Source organism: Hibiscus syriacus, unplaced genomic scaffold (genome assembly GCF_006381635.1).
Source record: "Hibiscus syriacus cultivar Baekdansim isolate YM2019G1 unplaced genomic scaffold, ASM638163v2 tig00112443_pilon, whole genome shotgun sequence".
NCBI classification, from domain to species: domain Eukaryota; kingdom Viridiplantae; phylum Streptophyta; class Magnoliopsida; order Malvales; family Malvaceae; genus Hibiscus; species Hibiscus syriacus.
In genome coordinates, this window is record NW_024063332.1 from 191,997 (window position 1) to 212,274 (window position 20,278).

At 34.3% G+C, this 20,278-nt stretch overlaps 1 protein-coding gene and 2 pseudogenes across 2 annotated transcripts; 2 read left to right on the forward strand and 1 right to left on the reverse strand.

Annotated features, from left to right (window-relative positions):
• Nucleotides 1-530: 530 nt before the first annotated feature.
• Nucleotides 531-19,665, reverse strand: LOC120179689 (DEAD-box ATP-dependent RNA helicase 20-like). Of its 2 annotated transcripts, XM_039185222.1 has the most exons (12): nucleotides 19,657-19,665; nucleotides 12,081-12,085; nucleotides 5,054-5,172; nucleotides 4,303-4,568; nucleotides 3,416-3,595; nucleotides 3,159-3,320; nucleotides 2,815-2,969; nucleotides 2,168-2,260; nucleotides 1,773-1,858; nucleotides 1,459-1,685; nucleotides 1,132-1,365; nucleotides 531-814 (listed from the first exon to the last, which is right to left on the reverse strand). In XM_039185222.1, exons 3-12 carry the CDS (start codon nucleotides 5,107-5,109, stop codon nucleotides 756-758), a joined length of 1,518 nt encoding a protein of 505 aa, XP_039041153.1. In that variant the 5' UTR covers nucleotides 5,110-5,172; nucleotides 12,081-12,085; nucleotides 19,657-19,665; the 3' UTR covers nucleotides 531-755. The 2 variants fall into 2 exon arrangements, with proteins under 2 accessions (XP_039041153.1, XP_039041154.1); XM_039185223.1 differs by lacking the exons at nucleotides 12,081-12,085; nucleotides 19,657-19,665 and having other exon boundaries at nucleotides 5,054-5,273.
• On the forward strand, nucleotides 7,404-8,712 carry LOC120179627 (annotated as a pseudogene).
• Nucleotides 12,553-13,956, forward strand: LOC120179628 (annotated as a pseudogene).
• Nucleotides 19,666-20,278: the final 613 nt, after the last annotated feature.

Here is a 20,278-nt window from a genome sequence, read left to right on the forward strand (position 1 = left end):
CCATTTTGACAGAACTTAATCCGAAGTCCACGAATTTGAGATTGAAAGTGAGAAAATCGAAACGTTTCAATCCAACTTCACGGGTTTTGAGACATTTTTCGATAAAACAACTATCAGATTCAAACTCAAGAGGTCGAGACGAACAAACCCATGAAATTTAAGACCGAATGGCTACCATCTATGGCGGATGAAGGTGAGAAAAAGAAGAGAAGGAAAAAGGATAAATTACACCATGAGTCACTGTATTTTACTCTCATAATTTACTCACCGAAACGACATCTTTTAAGAGTATATTTGAGTTTTTTATAACGACGTCATTTTAATGTTTGTATCACGTCATAACGCTACTAAATAGTTAATGGCAAAGTGAGCAAAATGATTTAATTTGTAAAATTTAATGAACAAATTGATCAAATTGAAAGTTAGATGAGGAAAATAGGAGAGAGAATAAAGTTTAACGAGGAACTGAGTAAAGATAAATTAGACTTAATTAAAAATGCAAACCATAATATTAACAAACTAATATTCGGTTTGATTTGGGTATCATAAAAGTGGAAACAAAGGCAAGTCAAATATAGTGGGGAAAAATGGATAATCAGAAAATAGAAAATTGATTTACAAGTTTACATCTATGCTTGTTCTTCCAGATAGTCTTACAGGTAATGACAATTGAACCCACAAAAACCAGAGGCGGTAGTCAAAACAAATTAACAAACACAGTTCAGACCCCCTTTATGGAGGTCACTTTTCCTTGATCAGTTCCAAGGGCGGCTGCCACCATAGCCCTTACCTCGGTCTCGGAAACCACCATAACCTGCTTCGTTAGATGAACAAATTAGTAGGAAAGATTATGTATCAAGCTTTTAAAACCTGCTTACAACATGCTATGGAGATTCTTATTCATGCATAAAAGTTGAAAGTAATATATCCGGCAATTCATCCGGTTCACTTCTATTGGATTGAAGAGCCAGAGCAATGATCTCCGTAATGTGTGGCAATGCGCCAATGTTTTCTTTAACACCTCGAAGCAAGTATCTAATCGTGCAAATGCTACGAGAACTAACTAAAACTATTCGATTTCATTGAATTTGCTTACACCTGCGTGTTCCAAAAGGAAAACAGTAAGCTAACCTGATGGAGGAGGAGGTGCTCCACGTCCCATCGCTGCCAATTCAGGACTGACCTTTTGTCCAGCTTCCTTAAGTATGACAATAAGGTCTTTTGCGAATCTGGCATTTGCAGCAGTGAAGAAACTGTAGGCAGTTCCTTTTGCCCCTGCCCTTCCTGTTCGACCAATTCGATGGACGTAATCCTCAAGAGATCCCGGGAAGTCATAATTGATTACATATTTCACGTCTTTCACATCTGCCACCAACTAAATTTAATAAATAATCCAGATGACGATGCCAGTCCACGTTAGAAATGTGTACCCCATGGTCCCATGCTATTAATACATACCTAAGCCACGAGCTGCCACATCTGTTGCAGTCATTATAGGGCTCTTGCCAGCTTTAAACTCTGAAAGGACCCAATCCCTTTCAGCTTGACTTTTATCTCCATGAATCGAGAGAGCAGGCCAACCATCCATGCGAAGTTGCCTGGTGATTTGGTCACAACCTTTCTTGGTATCCATGAAAATCAAAATTCTGCTGCCATCCATGATATCCTCCAGCAGCTTCACTAGTCTGAAACACCAACACAATAAACAGCCTCGACAATACTAAGTGGTAAAAAAACCAAAACCCATTCAAACAAAGTAAACTGTTCTCTACTTGTTATATTTCTGACTCTCCGAAATAATGTCAACATGTTGACGAATCGCATGGTTAGCTTTTAAATCCGCAGATCCAATTATAACCTGTACAAAAGACATATGGAACAATATGTTTATGTAAATAACAGAAATTAGAAATAACAAAGTCAGATGCCAAAATCCTACTTTTTCCTTGAGATCAGATTTAACAAATTTGAGAAGCCAAGAGTTATATTTGGAAAGACTAAAAATTTTCATGTTATAAAAGAAAATAGAGAAAGCAAATGAGATAATACATAGAGATCGCAAAAGCATTAGATAGAAAATCAAATGTCAAAACAAAAGGCAATTGGTCAAATTTCCTCACAGGAGAAGGTAATTAGTAAAAGTTGCCAAAATTGTGAAGCATCTTACTTTGTATGGATTGTAAAGAAACTGCCTTGACAATTGTTCAACCTCCTTTGGCCATGTTGCACTCCAGTATAAAGTTTGACGATCAGGACGGATCTGCATTAAATATAAGTACCACTCAGAGAAAGAGAGAGTGAGTTAGAGGGTGAAGCTAATTAATGAGATTGCTTATATAAAAATTAGAGGTCCTACACAAATCACATATTCTTTACTAAATAGAAATTTGGACAGTAACACCTATACTTTTGCATTTTAAATCATTTTTCTTCAGATAGTTGCACGGCTACATTGTACTGTAACCTAAAACAATGAATCTATTATTTTCATGAACAATGATAGCACTAACTTAGACTTCTGAAGTCAGCATTATTATCACCCTAAAGAGTTGACTTCCACCACATCACTTGGATAAATTAAGCAACAAGCACAACTAGCAAAGTCTGACATCTCATTTTTTAGAAGTATGATACTTGAGTTAAAAAAATGAAAATGTCATAGGAAATCATTATGCTCACAATGAACCGTCCACATACATAAGCAGTAACTTGTCAGTACTACCCAAATTGAGTTAAAAAATGTAAATTGTCATGGGCAAAATGGAGGGGGTTGAGGGGAAGTACATAACGAAAGAGAAAGGTAAGAACAAAGACCTGAGAAACAATTTTTCGTATCTGAGGGTCAAACCCCATATCTAACATCCGATCTGCCTCATCCAAGACTAAATAAGTAACTCTTCGCAAATTTGTATGATGCGAGTCCAACATATCTATCAACCTTCCTGGTGTAGCGATAACAATCTCAACACCTGATCCAACAAACAATATTAACACCCAACAAGTTCAAGCAATTACAAACTAAAAGATAACCAATTATTTAAACTAACAATAAACATGTCAGAAAGCATCTTAAATCAAACCTGTGTATACGAGAGCACAAGCAGTTCAGGAACAACAAAATACAGAGTAACAGCCAAGCCAAGCATATTACCACTTACCTTTCTGGAGATCACGCACTTGAGGTCCCTTTGGAACCCCGCCATATATGCATGTATTTTTAATCCTTGATGATGCTCCAAACTTAGCAGCCTCTTGCTGTATCTGAACCGCAAGTTCACGTGTTGGAGCTAATACTAATACAATTGGACCATCTCCAGGAGCTGAAATCATATACAAAGAAGCCAAAAGTTATTCTGTCCCAGTTATTAAAAAAATGCTGAGAAAATTAAATCATGATAACGAGTGAAATTTTTACCTAAAATTGGCTGTGCGTTTACATGAACAATTGCAGGCAATAAATAGGCAAGTGTCTTCCCCGATCCAGTTTCAGCAATGCCAATGAGATCACGGCCCTTCAAAGCCATTGGCCAGCCTTGAGATTGGATGGCTGTTGGTTCAACAAACCCTGCTTTTGTAATCTCTTGCAACACATAGTCTGGAATAAGAAAAGAATATCAATTATAACAGAAGAATCTATAAAGAGATAAGAAAAAACCAAAACACTTACAAACAAAATAATTTTCAAAAGCTATTATAAAATTCTGTATAAGTAAGAAATACCAAACCACTGTAAATCTAACAACCAACCTAACCATCAAAATGATATTCTTTTTACTCTAATATAAGACGTACGCACAAACACTTTTGCACAACAGAAAAACACTCTTAGACTATTTAACAATTCATGACACGGCAGCAGTAAAATGTCAATGATTTAACATCTAGAAGAAAGAAGAGCATATCAACAAAGATGTAAGTAAACTAAAGGTTTAAGATGACTCTAATTACTAAGTTTACAATGAGCATATCTACAAATATTGTCAAAACTATGGCTGTCTAGTTCAGTCTTGAAGCACATCGATGTCTTCTCTGCGAGCAAACACATATTTGAGAATCTTCAACTAATAAAAAAATATTGGGCCTGTCCTCTTGTCACTAATTGAATCCAAAATGTGCAAAGAACACAGAAAACTAGCTAAGTAAATGACAAAAAAGGTTAAGCGTTAAATAGGATTCATCAACTACGTTCTCCATGCAATAAACCTCGGCCAGGTTATAAAAAGGCACACCTAGTATTCTGGTCGCTAAAGAAAACATTTCCTTTAACGTGATTTTTTCATTAACAGAACCAGCAAAAATTACCCGGAAATCCCACATCTGCAAAACTCTTCACAGGCTTTGGAACATCACGACCTTCAACTGTAATTTCTCTCCGCTTCCTATATTCCTCCACCTCTGTCTCTGACATTGCTGCCACCGAAGGGGATTCAACATAAAAATTCTTTTCGAAAGGAGTCAAACCATCCAAATCCAACTTCCTAGGTGGTTCAGCAGCATCATAGTCCCTTCTGCTGGACAAGGGCCGCACCGAACCACCGTATGCTGAAGCCCCACCAAACCCTGAGCCACTGTACCATCACAAAGAATAAACAGAGAAGCGAAGTAACTACGATGTTAGATATGAGACTAGAAACTTCAAGTATTACAAAAATAGAAGATTTGCCTATAAACCAAAGTCAGCGTTACAATTAGTGAAATGCAGCTATGTTTGAACTTAAATTATATCGTTTAGAACGATAGGTAGCTAAAACAACATGAATTTCACTGAAATATTTAACAGAAACAAATTCAATTTAAAAAAAAAATAACATTAAGTCTCCTGTTAATCAAAACTAAAGAAACACAAAGCCTAGATGAAAAAACACAGCTAAAACTGAAAAGAAACAATAATTAGTCAGTTCTAATCCACTAATTTCGGGACAAAAAAGTGCAATGACTGAACGGATTAACCTAGATATAAAAAATACCCAGAATAATAAATGACGTTAAACATATAAAAAGTGAAAATTAGATTAAAATTTTAAGGGGCAAACGCAAAAGTCTAAGTAGTTACCTTCTGCGGTCACGGTAGGAGGAGGGATCGCCGGAGCGGCTATCATAACGACTCATTTTCTGTGCTGCAGTTCGTGAGATTATCAGAAGTTGCTTCGAATGCAGATGTAACAAAAAAAACTCGAATTTTCGGCCTGTCTTTATTCTAATTAATGGTTTAGGGTTTTCATGTGTCAGGGTTCAATTCGATAAAATTTTGCACTTTTCTTCAACTGGGGTGAAGAAGAGAAAGGGAGAAGTAGACTTTCCTTCTCGAGGCATGTTGTCCTTCGTGCCTTTTTATCGGTTAAACGACATCGTATAGGTGGTAGGATGAAATTAAAACATGATAAATAAACGGGGTGTAAATGAAGATAACATTTGATCAATTGCTTGTAAATCTTTATGTTAGTTTATTAATTTAAATAAATTTATTAAACGAATGAATACAAATAAAGATATGTTCTCTTCATTTATGTTTACGAATAAACTTGTTTATTGCTTTATTTATAGGCTTGTTTACTTATTCATTTATCTAATTCTCCTTTTTTTATATTAAATATTAGTAAAGGTAACAACTAAATTGAGTGAATGATAAACTTTGAAGTTCAACTTGTAGAGTCTAAAGAATTTAATGATTAATGATATAATTTATCATTTTTTATTTATACATTTTTATCCATATATTAAAGGTGTCACACGTACGTGATCATTTCCCGCATTTAAAACAAAGGTTAGGTAGCCTCTCAGTAAAACTATCATTCAGTCCTTTGAAATTATAAAATTTATATAACATGGATAAACTACTCTGGTAGTCATTAAACTTTTAGGATGCTTTTACTTTAAATGCATGTTATATTCACTAAAATTTTAATTTATTTTTTATTTGATCACTAAATGCTGACATGGCACATTAAAGTTTTCTTTCTTAAAAGAATTCTTAAGGTTTTGCATTCACTACAAAGTTCAATTTTTTTTATGAATGAAGCGAGATTAAAATCTCAATAATGGAAATGATACTTTTAGTAAAAAAATATATAGTTTTTAATTGAGATTTGAGTAGACTGAAAGATTTTTCAATAAGTTTAAATTGAAAGAAAGAAATAAAAAAAAACAGTAGTTTAATGCTTTTTTACTACATAAACCATCAAATAATGACAAAAACAACGTCAAAATGAGGTAACAATCTAATAGAATCTAAAAGTTAACATTTTTTCAATCCACCATTTGTAACTGTTGAATTAGGGATGGCAAACGGGTACAGTTTCGTAGATTTTGTATCGTATTCGCTCCAATTGGAGTTGGGATGGGTATAATTTTAGCGGGTAGTGGGCGGGTGTAGATTTATAAAGTGGTACCCGTCGTGGGTGGTGGGCGGGTAATGGGTTTGAGACATTACTCACCCCGCATCCGCCCGCCCCGCATCCGCCCGCCCAGCTAAATATCTATTAAATTTTGGATCATTATGAATTTAGGTGTAATTTTAGGGACTAATTTATAAATTTTAATATTGTATAATATATAACATATAATTTAACCAAATATTAAGGATATTTAGTCTTTAATCTGGTCTTTAATTAGGGAAATATTCGGCCCTTTGATTAAACTCATAATCCCACTAACCACGTCATTTTCCATGTTCTTTAGCCCATGCTGCCCATTCAAACACAAATTAGCCGTACTATATGCATTAACATCAAAAACAACAGTTTCCATGTTCTTTAGCCCCTCAAAACCCATATTAGGCGCACTATGAGCATTAACATCGAAAGCAACTCAACAATCCAGCTCTGCGACTACATGCTCCCTACAATATGTCTCCAAAACATTCGTAGAGCCACTCCTCTGACAAATTGAAGCATGCGTTGCTACCTTATCACGAACTGTCTGGGAACCAACTCCAACATCCCATTAGTTTGCTGTTAGGCGGGTCTAGATGGGTACGTCGCTAGTGGGTAGTGGGTGTGGGGATGGATTTGAAAATGTACCCGCGTGGGCGGGTGTGGATTTGAAAATTTGTACCCATCATGGGTAGTGGGCGGGTGGTAGATTGAAAAATATTAGGTGGGTATGGGGATGGGGGAGGGAGTATACGCACCTGACCCGCCCGTTTGCCATCCCTATGTTGAATTAATTTAAAATTAAACTATATTAATCTTTTGATCAAATTAAGAAAAAATTTCCATCGTTATAGTGGCTTACATTTACCTAGTTCATCGAAAATTAACTCTTGTGAAACCTACTAAGTTATCTTAGTGGTAAAATGAAATGTTATTCTCTTTAAAAATAATGATAAAATTAAAAATGATATAAATAGTATAATGTCTAAAATTCGATGGTGTTGGTGATGTTTGATGTTGTAACGGGGATTAATGGGAAAAATGGTATGTTATAGTCGCGATCGACCGTTACCCGTTAAATTGCGGCCGTTATCGGCCGTTATGGGTGTGATTCCGTTTCACACCATGATTTCGACTGATATCGGTAACGAAGACCGCCAATACCGTGATATAACTGTCGTTATACCGTTACATGACCATTTTTTGAATCCCTAGTCTAAGCTCAAACGATACTTCAGCAACTTTGGTTACATCCTCAACTCTACGTCGTCTAATTTCACCGACGATTTCGATGACGAGCTTGAAAAGGCTTTAAAGACATACTAGCAGAATTTCAACCTTGACGTTACCGGTCAACTCGATGATCGGACTCTCGAACAGATCGTGCGACCCAGATGCAGTAACGTTTATATTGTCAATGGAACATCTTCCATGAACTCCGGTAAATCGTCATCTTTCCAAACCGTCGTCGGACACTTCCACACGACGGGTCATTACACTTTCTTCCCCGGAACGCCGCGTTGGCCCGTTAACAGACGGGACTTGACGTACGGTTTCTTACCCGGAAATGAATTGACGGACGAGGTGAAGACAGTGTTCACTCGCGCTTCCCAGAAATGATCCACCGTTACGCCTCTGACGTTCACGGAAACGGATTCGTACTCCACCGCCGATATCACGATCGATTTTTACAACGGAGACCATGGAGACGGAGAACCGTTCGATGGGGTTTTAGCATGATATTAAATTACAGTCGCAATGCAGGGTAACGACCGCATCGTAACGATTTTGAAGGTCACCGTGACGCAATATTAACGCGACGCAATATTAACGCAACGTAATAAAATATTTTAGAAGTATTGTGATTTTTGAGGAAAAAATCACGCCCGCGACAGCCGCAACACGTTACATAACGTCCGCAACATCCGCAACCGTGACAGATGCCGCAACTGCTATTTTATACTATGGGTTCCATTTAGATGCTGACGAGAACTGGGTCGTTTTCGACGACGTCTCGAGATCAGCGATGCCTTCGACTGTGGATTTGAAGACGGTGGCGGTCCACGAGATCGGACATCTGTTGGGGCTGGGGCATTCATCGGTAGAAGATGCGATTATGTACCCTATGATCACTTCGGGAACGAGGAAAGTGGAGCCGGGAGATGATGATATACAAGGGATTCAATCGTTGTATGACAGTAATCCTAACTACAATGGCTCCACCACGCCGACCACCACTACGGAGGACAGGGAAAGTAGTGACGGTGAAATACCTTACTCGGCTTCACGCTGGACCCTTGCCGGATTCTTGGCCATTGGAGTTCAAATCTTACTTCTATAAATTACTCATAGAAAAACACATTGTTTATATATATTTGTTTTTTATTAGGTAATTTCATGTGTCATTAAATTAATTAAAATCATATTGTATGGATATTTCTAGTATTAACATTACCATTTATTCTCTAAGATTTATGTAATGTCACCCATTTTTCTAGAGGTGTGTGTCTATAGTTATTTGATTACATGAACTAATAAGTATTTTTTTAATATATTAAGTGGTAGTAGCCACTGAAAATGTTATTTTTAGAAATTTTAATCAGTTATATCTACATAATATGTATGTGTTGTTAAAATATTATCTTATAATCATCTTAGGTTAAATATTTTTCGTTATTATTTTAAGTGTCTAATTTGCCACAACTTTAAAAAAATTCGTTAACCACTTAAAACCTAACACATTTCAAATTTATGTTAAAAAATTAAAGTTATTTTCCTAACAAGGTCAATTTGTTTTAAAAAAAACTTAACTCTGTTACTGCATCAACCGTTGTTAAATGATCATCCACTCATTGTTAGATCTTTATCGTCACTAGAATCCCCTGAATCCCTAAATATACTTAAACCCCAAATCCTAATATTCTTAAATTCCCCTTTTCCATATGTTCTCACCATATGCCTAATATTTTGATATAACAAATAAGGACAAAAATGTTTTTGAACTAAATTGAATTTGTTCAAACATTGCAAAAATAAATATAAGTTTTTAAAATCTGAAATAGGCAATTTAGGCCTGGTTTACCCCTTCAAGAGGTTTCGAACCCTCTATGGCAGAATGCAAAAATTGCCAAAGGTTTCAAAACCCCCATACCAACGGTAAAATATTTTAAATGCAGGTTTCGAAACCCATTTCCAGAATTGCAGATTTTTCAACTTCCAATGGCTTCAAATCATCCCTAACGGCTAATAACTTATTCCAACATATAAAAACACTCTATAGACACTTGAAGAAGTACATTAACACCTATCCAAGCAATCAAACACAAGAGAAAAGTTTTTCATTCTTTATTTTCTTTCTCTTGTAAATATTTGTGTTTTTTGTGAGCTTTAATTTGTAAACACCTTCCTTTTTAGAGGTTTTCTTGTTTGTAATTCTTTTCCTTTGTAAAGGGGGTTTTGGTTCTAGCTAAGCCTTTGAAAAGTTAGGGAGTTTGTAAATGTTATCTCTTTATCCTTGAAAAAGATAGAACAAATTAGTGGATTTGTTGGAAAATCCTAAGTGAGGAGCTTAGGTAGTAGATGTAGACTTCATTAAGGGAGTTGAACCACTATAAATCATTGTGCAAAATTTTCTATCGTTATACTTCTTACTCCTTAAACTTCAAAAAGCTAATTCACCTTCCTCTTGGCATATTTCAGTTGATCGATCGATCCTAACATTTAGGTCGAGTCAGGTTCAGATTTAGAGTAAAAATATTCGACCTGAAAATAATGTAATTATACCTTATATATTTAGGAATAAACTCATCTCTATATTGTTTTTCAATTAGATCCCTATTTTCTAAATAAAAGTAATATTTTTTTATAAATATATTTGTTTTGGGTTAGGTCGAGTTTCAAGTGGAGGGTGTATATTTTTTAGATATGGTTGAGTTGGTCGGAAACTTGACCCAACCTGACCTATGCGCATCCCTAGTTCTCACCATAGGGTCATAACCTAGGGGTGTAAATTAATTGAGCTTGAACGAAGAATGTTATGTTCATGTTTGTATGTTTGTTTGTTTGTTTTTAACGTGTTCATGTTCGTGAACGTATTCGTTTATATGTTCACGAATGTGTTCATTAGTATGTTCACGAATGTGTTCATTTATATGTTCACAAACGTGTTCATTTAGAGTTCATGAACATGTTCGTTTAGCGTTTGTTTATATATTCAATTTTTAGTTTTACCCTTTCATCTACAAGCTACAAAAATTCAATTTAGTCCTTACCTTCACCGATATTTAAAATGTAAAAAAATAAAAGTAAAAGGAGAATCGGATAAATGAGCTTGTTCATTAACATAATTGAACGAGTCCATAAATGAGCTCATAAACAAGCTTGTTCATGAATATAAACAAAGCAAACACATCATTATTCGTGTTTGTTCGTTCATTTATCAAATGAACACAACAAATTTTGTTCATACTCATTTATTTAACTGAACAAATGAACATAAATAAACGCTACACGAATGATTCACGAGCAGTTCCCTGAACACTATTCATTTATAGCCCTAATCATATCCAATTGAGTTTAGGCCAAATCCCATTGTTTGCCCAATTCTCACCATATGCGATTGAATTTAGGTCATACCCTAAGGTGGCGTTTGGTTCGCTGGAATGTTTATGAGGGAATTGGAATCTGTGAAGGAATTGGAATCTGTCAGGAATTGGAATCCAATTCCATATTCTGTTTGGTTGGCAGGAAATTGAATTGGAATCCAATTCCATATTCTGTTTGGTTCACAGACATGTCATATGAATTTGATTTCAATAATGTAAAATGACAGGATTGCCCTTCTTGTTTTTTTTGCTTAATTTTTGTTTGTTTTATAAATTACATGTAGCAATATATTATAAAAATTTAAAAAAATAAATAAATTTTAATTTTAATTTTATTGATTGATTATTCATTTCAATAAATTATAAAAATCATTCTAATAAACATCATAAGTTAAAATCATCCTAATTAGGGATGGCCATGGGTCGGGTCGGTTTGGGTTTTTGGTCCACCCGACCCGACCCGAGAACAAGGGAACCTCCATCCGAGACCCGACCCGACCAAAATAAAGTTTCACCCGACCCGAAATAATAAAAAAATTATTTTTATTCAATAAAAAGAGTGACTTAATTGGAAAAAATATATAGAGAGAGGGGTATTATTGTAATTATTCCTAAATATAAGGTAAAATTATATATTTTTTGGGTCGGGTCGGGTATTTTTCACACTAAACCCGACCCGACCCGACCCGAATATATGAATTAGAAATCCGACCCGACCCGACCTGAAATAATAAAAAATATTTTTATTCAATAAAAACAATGACTTAATTGAAAAAAAATTATAGATAGAGGGGTATTATTGTAATTATTTCTAAATATATAAGGTAAAATTATATATATTTTTGGGGTCGAGTATTTTCCACCCTAAACCCGAACTCGACCTGACCCGACCTGAATATCACACTTAAAAAAACCGACCCGACCCGACCAAAATAAAGTTTCACCCGACCCGAATATATGAATTAGAAACACGACCCGAAATAAAAAAAATATTTTTATTCAATATATGAATAAGTTACCAAAAGATTGATGAGGGTAGTATGGTCAAATTTCAATTCTCTCCAACAAGGGAATTGAATTCCATCATAAAATGAATGAAATCCACTTTCCCTCATTTGATGGAAAGTTGAAGCCATGAGAGATTCTAATTCCCTTGGAAAACTTGAACCAAACATGGGAAAGTGGTGGAATTGGATTCCAATTCCCCTTAATTCCAAGGGATTCATGCCAACCAAACGCCACCTAAATTCCTTGAAAGTTGCTATACACATGATTATTTATCGGAAAGTTGGGGGATAAAGTTTTATTACTTCTAAGTTTAAGGACTTGTTCAAAAGATTCTAAACATGTGAGGGTCAAAACTTTATTAAAATACTAAGTTAGAACAAAATCCTTAAGCATGGCAGGACTTAATTGGAAGAAATAAAAAATTTTAGGGCCAAAACATAAATTATTCATGCAAAATATAGAACTAAATTAAACAACATACAAAAATAAAAGAACTAAACTTGTAAATAAACCAAACAGAAAAGGATGTACGACTCAGATCGGGTCCAGCCGTGGTCCAAGCGCATTCCATGGCAAGTAATACCCCCATGTTAGAAGTGTTCATCACCCGCACGTAATATTCAATATTTTTTTTAAAATTAAAAATCTATGAATTTTAGCACTCAATAGTCATACATGCATCATGCATGTTTAACCACTTTCAATAATCAATTAATTCATCCCCCCCCCCACAACATTAATAATAGCATTTTTTATCCCAAGATTCAAACAAATTATAAACAACAATGTCGTCTTCAAAATTCCTCTATTTTATTTATCTCATTATGCCATCTCAAAACAGCTTTCGGAGCTGATGCTAGTTACTTTGGTTGTTCCGACTCTTTCGGAGCTGGTTCAAATCCTATTTCCTTTGGTTGTTCCAACTCTAGGAATCAATCCTCCTATAATTTTGAAGCCAACCTAAATAAGCTCATCCTGTACCTCTCTACTAATGCTCCTCCCAGACGGTTCGCCCTTGGTGTAGTAGGTGAAACACCGGATAAGGTGTACAGTCTCGCACTTTGTAGACGCGACTACTCCGACACCGATTGCAAAACATGTATTCTTAAAACGGGTTGTTTCATACGGATGCACTGCCCGGACTACGGTGCTGCAGTCATCCGATACGATACTTGTCTTCTAAGATTTTTGAATGTTCCATTCCACGGCGGAATCGATAATTTATACGAGATTTACGAATCGGACTTGAATAAGGTGAGTGAATCCGATTCATTCGATGAGAAGACCAGGGGGTTGGCAGTTGTTACTTCAGATAATTGCACAAAGATAAAGCCATTACGTCTAAGCATAAAAAACATAGTTAAATAAATCAAGTGGTAGGTCAATATTGTGCTTATTTATTAATCTTCCAAGTGTTTGAGTATTATATACTTTCAAGAAAACAATATTTTGAATAATTTCATACAAGGAAATATAGAGATAAATCTAAAATTTTAAATAAAATATTAATTTAATATATAATGACATCGTTTTAAGTGTATTTATGTGTGTACATACAATTATCGTAACACTTTCTACTAGAACTATGAATTCGTTCGAATAGATGTCATATTCAGAATCACAATAAAATTCAGACTTAATCAATATCAAATTCGAACGTGGAGTTCTTCGGCCAGATTAATAATCTAAATAGGTTCTACATGTGGAACTTGAATAACGTGAGTAAACCCGAGACCTTCAATCAGAAGACCACGGAGTTGTTGAGTGAGTTGGCCCAGAATGTATGCCGTCGGAGAGACGGAGCTGTAGGATCGGAGAAACTTTACGGGTTGGCTCAGTGCAGAAGGGACCTTTCCAGTAGAGAGTTGGTTGTATTTAGGTGGCCAATGAAGCCATTAAAAACCAGAGCATGTCTTATGTATTCCATAGGTCTTGCAGCCCATGATCAAGAGTGTGAACAAATTCAAGTCTGATCTAACCTTTAAACAAATCTATTATATATTTTTTGTTTTGTAAATCCAAGAAAAGGCCTCATCCAATGGGGAAAAATACTAGTTCTAAATCCAAGTGGCTTTTTTCCCAAGGCAGTCCGAAAATAAAATTTGTAAAATAGGATTGTTATAATTTTAATTTGAGATCTACGATATTTGTTACAATATTTTAAAAATTTATCATGTTAAGGTGACGAGTTTACTCAAATAATATTTTTTATTCAAACTCGTCACCTCGAGATAATAAGTTTTATGTATTAAAAAAATGTCATAGATCCTAAATTAAAAATATGTCAATTCTATTTTACAAATTTTGTTTTTGAACTGTCATATTGAGAAAAAAACCAAATCCAAGTAGCTTAGCGTATATGACTATATTCCAATTGTTCCTAGGGAAATGAAATTATATATAAAGCTTTCTGGAAATTTGGATTTTGATAATTATATAAATCATATAAATAACCTTTAATCATAGAGTACACTTATTTTTGAATAAATTCTAAATTTAATTTTAACTCTACCTAAAAGGGAGGAGAAAGAAACTCTAAGGGAAGGAAAGGAAGTGTTATTAGTGAGTCTAGAATCTATGACCTAAATGAACATGAGAGAACAAATATAGGGATGGGCATGAGACCCGAACCCGACGGGTTTTGACCTAACCCAACCCATTGGGTCGGATTTTTAAAAATAATAGTTTAGGATGAAAAGTATCCAACCGGACCCAGAGAAAAAATAATTTTACGTTATATATTTAGGGATAATTGCAATAACACCTCTCTATATATTATTTTTTATCAATTAAATCCATATTTTTATTAGAAAAAATAATAATTTTTATAAATATATTATTTCGAGTCGGGTCAGTTTGAGTTCGAGTTCGAGTCAGGTGGAGAGTGTGTAATTCTCGGGTTGGGTTTGAGTCGGATAAAGGATGTATAATTTTTAGATCAAATTAACCTAAATCCGACCCATATTCATTCCTGAACAAAGATGACTAGCTTGAACAACAGTGAAATAAATAAATATTTCACGAGGGAAAATATAATTCCCCATTTAATGATATATATCATGAGGAATGAGCATTGATTTTATTTGGTGGACCAAATAATTCAATCTATTTAATGTACCATATAAAGAAGATAAGAGAAGGGATAAGTTAATGAGGAGATTTCTGGTTGGCAGCAGTTCTTTGGTGATTACCCTATTTGCATCCTCAAACAACCTTAGCACGAACAAAATGTCAGAGATAAGGCAATTGGATTTGGGGTTACAAATGCAATGGCGTGGGCAAAGAGATAGCACAGACGAAAACAAAGGTTGTGGTTATCCAAATTCAAAGGAGGACCCGCCTTTGTTTTGGTCTGCTTTCTTAAATTAATTTTCAAATAGAAATATTGATAAGAGAAATATGATTACAATAGTTTTTGACGATTTATCTCTTTTAATTTGAGTGTAGAGTTATAATCAATGGTTCTACGAGAAGATAAAGAATAATTGATCTTAAAAAAGATGATGAATAATGAGAGGAAGAGTCTAACAGAGAGAAAATCTTTCTCCACTTTTGCATGATGGCTTATATACAAGTTATAATCGTTGGTGTCAGGTCTAATGTGATGATGACTATTAATGGGTTGATAGATTAAATAAATATAACTATTAGATAATAAATTTAGTTTATCAATATGCATGTCAACAATCACGTCAAATGATGACACTTAATCAGAGAATATGAAACTCTAACGACTTTAGTAGACGAAGGATAAATAACATAAAATGCAATTTGTGAAAGAAATACGAAGGAAGTACTATATAAAGATAGCTATTGAAGTCCTCACTAATGGTGTTGAGTATGAAACAAAGCAAATGCCTTTTACAATGGATAAGATATCTGAGCTGTCATCCCCATCATCATCTTAAATTCAACTTAATTGTTCATAGTATGTAGCAATCACCTCAACTTGTTTCAATCATTCAATAATCACTTCCTTACAATGGATTACAACCTTTTTCCCTCTTAATTTTTCTCATTAGCTCGCGTCTCTTTCAAGCTTGATAGGTGCATTAGGTTGCTTAGTAACCGTGGGGTATTGGACCCATTTGGTGGGAGGGGGCGGGGGTTCAAGGCGTAAAAGCGAAGGGTATTGGACCCTTTTTGTTTCCAAAGGGGACATTCATGGCTTTGGGGCTCAACCAGCCATTGCCAAATTGTATTAACGCTTAGGGCAGTAGGAAAGGATATATTTCATGTGGGTCCTAGGATGGGTAAAGCCCTTGGCCTTAACGACTATGACATTGACGCAAATGCACGTGAATTTGATTTGATTTGTTTGCATCCCTGTCAACTTTAGTGAAAGACCTAAAACAATAGATGTGGGTTAATATTTGAGTAGAGATTTATCACGAGTTCATTATCATTTATATTTTTAAAAAAACTTAATATTTAAGTAAAGATTTGTCATAAGTTTATTTATATTTTTCAAAATGATTTATCTAATAAGATGTATAATATCACCGTTTATAAATTTTAAGATTTTTTTTTCCTTTTTAATGTGGAATTAATGTCTCACATCTCTCTAAGACGTGATATATTCTTTCACTCATTCTTGTGACACGTTCGTCACGAGTCATCATCAAAGTTGTCCACCTTATTCATCTCACCTATTGGGACGTTCAATGTAAAATTAGATAGTTAAAGAATCAATTTGATATTACTTGTCACAAAATTATTACCATTTTCCTCAAAAAAATATGTACAATGAAATATGTGTCGATGCTTATAAATTCTATGACCTCCTTTTTTTTTGATGTGAGATGAACATCTCTTGTATCTCCAAGGCTCATATTCACTAAATTAAACTAAATAAAAATTTGTTAAGAATTTAATCTCAGAAATTAAAAATACCATTAAAGCACATATTTCTTTTATTCGTGGAGATTAATGGTTGAACAAATTAATTATTTTGTTCTCACGGGTCAAATTTACTGGCTGTTTTCATACAAGCAAAATTAAATAATTGAAGGGTAATAAATAAATAAATAGATAAAAGATTGGTAGAGGAATCAAAATTCAATTGCTAGTACTACTTTATAAGATGGTGACTCTTATGCATATCACGTAATTAATCAAAATTCGTTACATGTTAATGTCGTTTGCAAATTGCAACAATACTTCATTTGTTATATATAAAAGCACTATTCGATGTATTGCCTTTAATTGGAATTTAGAAAGACCCCTAAGAGAAATAAATCAAAAGAATTGGGTACCCGATTCCACTGATTTAGAGTATGATTGGACCAAACTTAGATTTGCATTAAACAAAGATGATTGATATTTTTTTGGTGGGATGTCATTACTATGAGATTAAGACATTTCACGTCTATACATGATTAAAAGTTGTTGTAGCTAGAAGATTTTGATATCTATATATGATTAAAAAAGGAAGAAATTGAAGTTATCAATCAATTATTATTTATTGGATTCTTTTTTATAGTTATTTACTTTTTATTTATTGATCAATTAAATTAAATTAGATGCTACACAAATTATTATCATTTTTTTATCTATACCATCATGATTCAAAATTTAAAGTTTACTAGGAGGAATGTTATTTTTCCTAGATATTTTCAATTCGAGCAGCTGTATCTGTAGGTGTGTGCGTTGCCAATGATTAAAATAAATTATGAATACCAACGGGGTTGGTTCAAGTGGTAAGCAGTTTGATATTGCTTAAGCAAGTGTTGAGTTTGAGTCCTTGTATATGTAGAAAATCTTGGTTGGGAGACTCACCCACCAAAACTGTGTATGACCCGAGTCGGTCCAAATTGTCAAGATGAAAAATTAGGTGTTATAAAAATACTGCAAAATCGAATCGTCAGCTCTAACTAGATAATTAAACAGAATAAAATAAACAACAAGGAATGAATCGTGTCGTGGTATAAAATCATTGTCTTAGAAATAAAATTTGCCTCGATGACTGTAATCGTTGATATAAACGTCTGTCCCCGAAGTTAACACGATAGCTCTAAATAATCTCAATCCGAAGTTCAGAGTGAACGTGCGGTGGTTTTGATTTTTCTCTTAACACCGAAGGAATACTTTGTAGAAGTATTTTGTAGAGAAAATAGAGAAATTTTAGAAAGCAAGATGAGAGAATGTTTTTTTTTTTTGAGTTAGTTAAAAAGCTCAAAATAATCTTTTATTTATAGATTTGAAATGGGGTTAAAATTGTCCAATTAAAATATGAAATAAATACAGATTTTAATTATGTATTTAATGTCTGTAAATTTGTAATATGGATTGACTCTAGCTGGCTAAACCTAGACCTAAACTTGTCCAGATTCAAAGAGAAAAGTGTTAAACAGCTAGTCAAACAGTTGTAAATCAGAGTGTTGATTTAAATCAGAAATTAATTTGCTGTTGAAAAATAGTACAGAGTGCATCTGGCCACTTACTCGTCTCGATACGGTCTGTAGAATTCCAACAAATAATTCTACAGAAATACACAGTTGTTATAGCTGTTAAATTACAACAAATAATCCCATAAACTACTCCAGCCAGTAATGAAAACAGTCAGCAAATTTTATGTATTAAATACATATAGAAAATATTTATTTTTCTATAAATACCATTTGAGAATTTCATTTCAGTTTTTTACAAAAGTATTTTTAAAAGAAAATTCTTCTGGATTTGCTTTGAAAAAATAGAACGCGCACGAACGTGTCGAGGACACTTACGACCACGACCACGACGGACGAACGAACGATGCGCATGCGTACGAGGGAGTTGTCTTAACCACATTTAACAAAGTAGGGAAGAGGAGAATTTTTAAATACCATTCACAAAGGATATTCCCTCCCAATGCGGGATACTATGCCCATATTCCCTTATCCTTCATAACTATTACCAACATTCCCCCACTAATGTGAATGATTTTTTTTTTTTAAATTTGAGTTTAAAACTTGAGAAGAGCAATAGTGAAATTTGTTGCTTAAGCACTAGTGAACGTATCTGAAATTCGTATATAGTGAAAATGAGTAATTCTTCTCTTAGATACGTGAACGAATCTTGAACTTTCTAAGATTAGGGTTAACTCATAACACACAACTAACCACCCAAAACCAAGCTATGAAATAATTAAGAGCTTTTACAACAGTTTATCCTCATATATAGGTAAGGTGAATTTCTTCAAGTTCATTATAAATGAACCACCCAAACTCTAGGTAAAGAAATCATTAAGGATAAATGTTCAACCTCATTATTCGGTGAATTCAATGTTTCATTATCACTAGGAACACCCAAACTATTGGGTTGAATTTATTAAGAGTTTTAAGAAAACTCACCCTCTTAAGCGGTAAGTTCACCTAGTCTTTTATGATTAGGACTACCCACTCAACTCTGGGTTGTGAACTTATTAAGAATATATATTCAACCAAAAATTGGTAAATTCATCAAGTCATTCTCACTAAGGCCACCCAAAGCCTAGGCTATGAATTTATTAAGAGAAATTAAGATTATCTTGTGAATGTAAATTATTCGTCATAGGGATAGGTAAGAGAATGTACACTATGAGTCTTTCTATGGTTTCGTTTGACCACATTGAACTTAGGTAACTAAGTTGGGTATCCACCATGAATTTCTCAGCGAATGGGTTTTAGATCCATCCCCCTCGATGAATCCAAAACCAATTTTTAACTTTTTGGTAAGCTGATCAACTAGGTTCATCTCTGACTTCACATACTCTAAAGAGAATACTTTTTTCCTTATTAAATGTCTCAATGATTCATTTATGATGCGAATGTGTCTCTTATTACCATTGTAAGCTTGGTTTTGAGCCACACATATTGTAGATTGAGAATCACATAACAATGACACTAGAGGAGTCAGTTTTCCCCACAAGGGTATTTCTGCTAACAAGTTTTTGAACCACTCAGCTTCTTGCCCAGCTAAGTCGAGAGCAATGAACTCTGACTCCATTGTAGAGTGAGCGATACATGTCATCTTAGTAGACTACCACGAGATTATTGTGCCACCTAAGGTGAAAACATACCCACTCGTAGAGCTTACTTCATCATTATAGTAACCCAGTTGGCATCACAGTATCCTTCTAGTACCCAAGGGTAGCCAACAAAATCAAGTTTCCAATCCATAATACCTTTAAGAAACTTAAGTAAGCTTCTTATTACAATCTAATGTTCACCATTAGGATTATGAGTATATCTACTTAACCTACTCACATCATAGGTAATATTAGTTCATTAAAAATATATGGCTCTTGATAATTTTAGCATACTCTTGCTAGGGAAT